Genomic DNA, 2,039 nt, shown 5'->3' on the forward strand with positions numbered 1-2,039 from the left:
TTCAAAAAGCATTATTAGTTTTGTGTAGGAATAAATGAAGAAATGCTCTATGTGAACTTGGAAGCTGAAGTCATTTTACCTATGACCACTAGGCGGAGGTGTTACACTTTAGGTGTGCTACTCCTTACATTAGTGATTTTAGAAAGTGGTCGACTTAAATGATAGTCCTAAGGGTGACTTGTAAATATTGGTAACTTCTTTCTGCGAGTAATATTGTGTTAAGAGCTTACAGAGGACTTGTTTTGGAAGTATTAAGTGAGGTTCATTTGGGATGTTAAAATTTAGAATAGACTGGGATAGATGCACAATATGTACACCATATCTTAATCTATCCAATGATATGAGTATATTCCACCTAGGTTTTGGCTCCATATTTATAACATTTAACTAAGTCCTTATATTACACTTACAGATGCATGTATTTTATTACAAATTCCTTTTGTTTTCAAGATGGGTGCAGTTGATTTGAAAGAGTACAATTGTGTATAAAATATTTCATTTTCTGAATTATGCTGAATGGTGTTGAAAGTTGTGTTGTTAAGTTGATATCTTGCCTTTTGCTGGCATGTAGTTACATTTCCTCTGGTCATGATATTTTTATCTCCATCTATTATTTATCTTTACAACTCACTGCACAGGTGCCTTTGACTTTATACTCCCTATTGATTTGCATATGCTCCTCAGGGACTTGGTTGTCTGCTCAGAGCTCTATTAATGCAGTTTCCCTGGAGATGGGACCTGAGTACATCAGATGGGTGAGCAAGATGATGTCACATTCCCAACTGCTCATCCTGCTGGTGTTCTGGACCTCAGGTGAGAGGTTTAGAAGAGTATTATCTTTATAAAGCTGGAGAATGGTTTTAACATGCAGAGTGAGGAAACATTTCATCTAAAGCAGATCTGAATACATATGATAAATAAGAAAACCTACATTTAGATACATATTTTATGCATTTGTGATTGAATGTATGCTCTATGTTCTTTTCTGGTTGCAGGTTCCAATGGGGACATCGTGATGACCCAGTCTCCAGGCTCTGTGGCTGCATCTGCAGGAGAGACTGTCACCCTCAAGTGCAAGGCCAGTCAGAGTGTTAGCAACTACTTAGCCTGGTACCACCAGAAACCAGGACAGGCTCCTAAACTGCTCATCTATTATGCATCCAACCGGCCATCTGGGGTCCCTGATCGATTCAGTGGCAGTGGGTCTGGGACAGATTACACTCTCACCATCAGCAGATTCCAGCCTGAAGATTCAGGGGATTATTACTGTCAGCATGGTTATGGCTCTCCTCCCACAGTGCTTCAGCCTCGAGCACAAACCTCCTAGGGCTGTAGGGCAGTGAGTCCTGCAGCACCAGCTGCTTCCTCCTCAAATCGACTTGAATATGTTTGCTTCCTCCATCTGTCTGAGAAACCATGTCCTTTAGGGGACTGTACCATAGAAATATTTTTTTCACTTGGCCAGATCAAATGACAAGGTGAGTTGACCTCTAGGCTAGGGTCTTTTAAACTTTACGCCCTGATGCATTGATTCTATATTCCTTGTATTCCTTAATAATTAAAAATTCATCAATTTCTTTCTTCTCCCCCATCATCCTCTAAAACTGGACCTTTCCAAGATTAAATCCTTGATCCTTCATATTCAAAACTTCCCCTGTGGAAGGTCATTTACCTCCCTTACTCTTTCCTTCCCAGAACCCATTGTCATACAGGTCTTTCTTTTCAGTGTCACAAAAGGTGATTACATTTGCTACTCTAACTTGTTTTTTTATTTAGATAACTATTTTCATTTTAATTGCCATCAAATAGTAATTATGGGTGCCTTAATATACTATACTCATTGAAGAATGCTTAGGTTATAAGGGATGATACTCAGCCAATGAAATATGTTGATTTCAGTTTGGATATAAATTTTTCCAGTGAGCTTCATATTCCTGTGATTGTCACACTATTTCTATAGTTCCCTTATAAAATGGTTGAAGTGTAAAACTTGCCAAAAATCAAATGTTGTCCATATTGTTATAAGGTCTGTGTTTACT

At 38.5% G+C, this 2,039-nt stretch overlaps 1 gene segment (V, D, J or C); it reads left to right on the forward strand.

The window, feature by feature from the left end:
• The first annotated feature begins 761 nt into the window (after positions 1 to 761).
• Positions 762 to 1,327, forward strand: LOC131272989 (immunoglobulin kappa variable 3-20-like). The segment is given in 2 exon segments: positions 762 to 813; positions 996 to 1,327. Coding segments are annotated over 2 exon segments (381 nt in total).
• The last annotated feature ends 712 nt before the right edge of the window (positions 1,328 to 2,039 follow it).

The sequence above is a fragment of the Dasypus novemcinctus genome, chromosome 17 (assembly GCF_030445035.2).
Source record: "Dasypus novemcinctus isolate mDasNov1 chromosome 17, mDasNov1.1.hap2, whole genome shotgun sequence".
Classification (NCBI taxonomy): domain Eukaryota; kingdom Metazoa; phylum Chordata; class Mammalia; order Cingulata; family Dasypodidae; genus Dasypus; species Dasypus novemcinctus.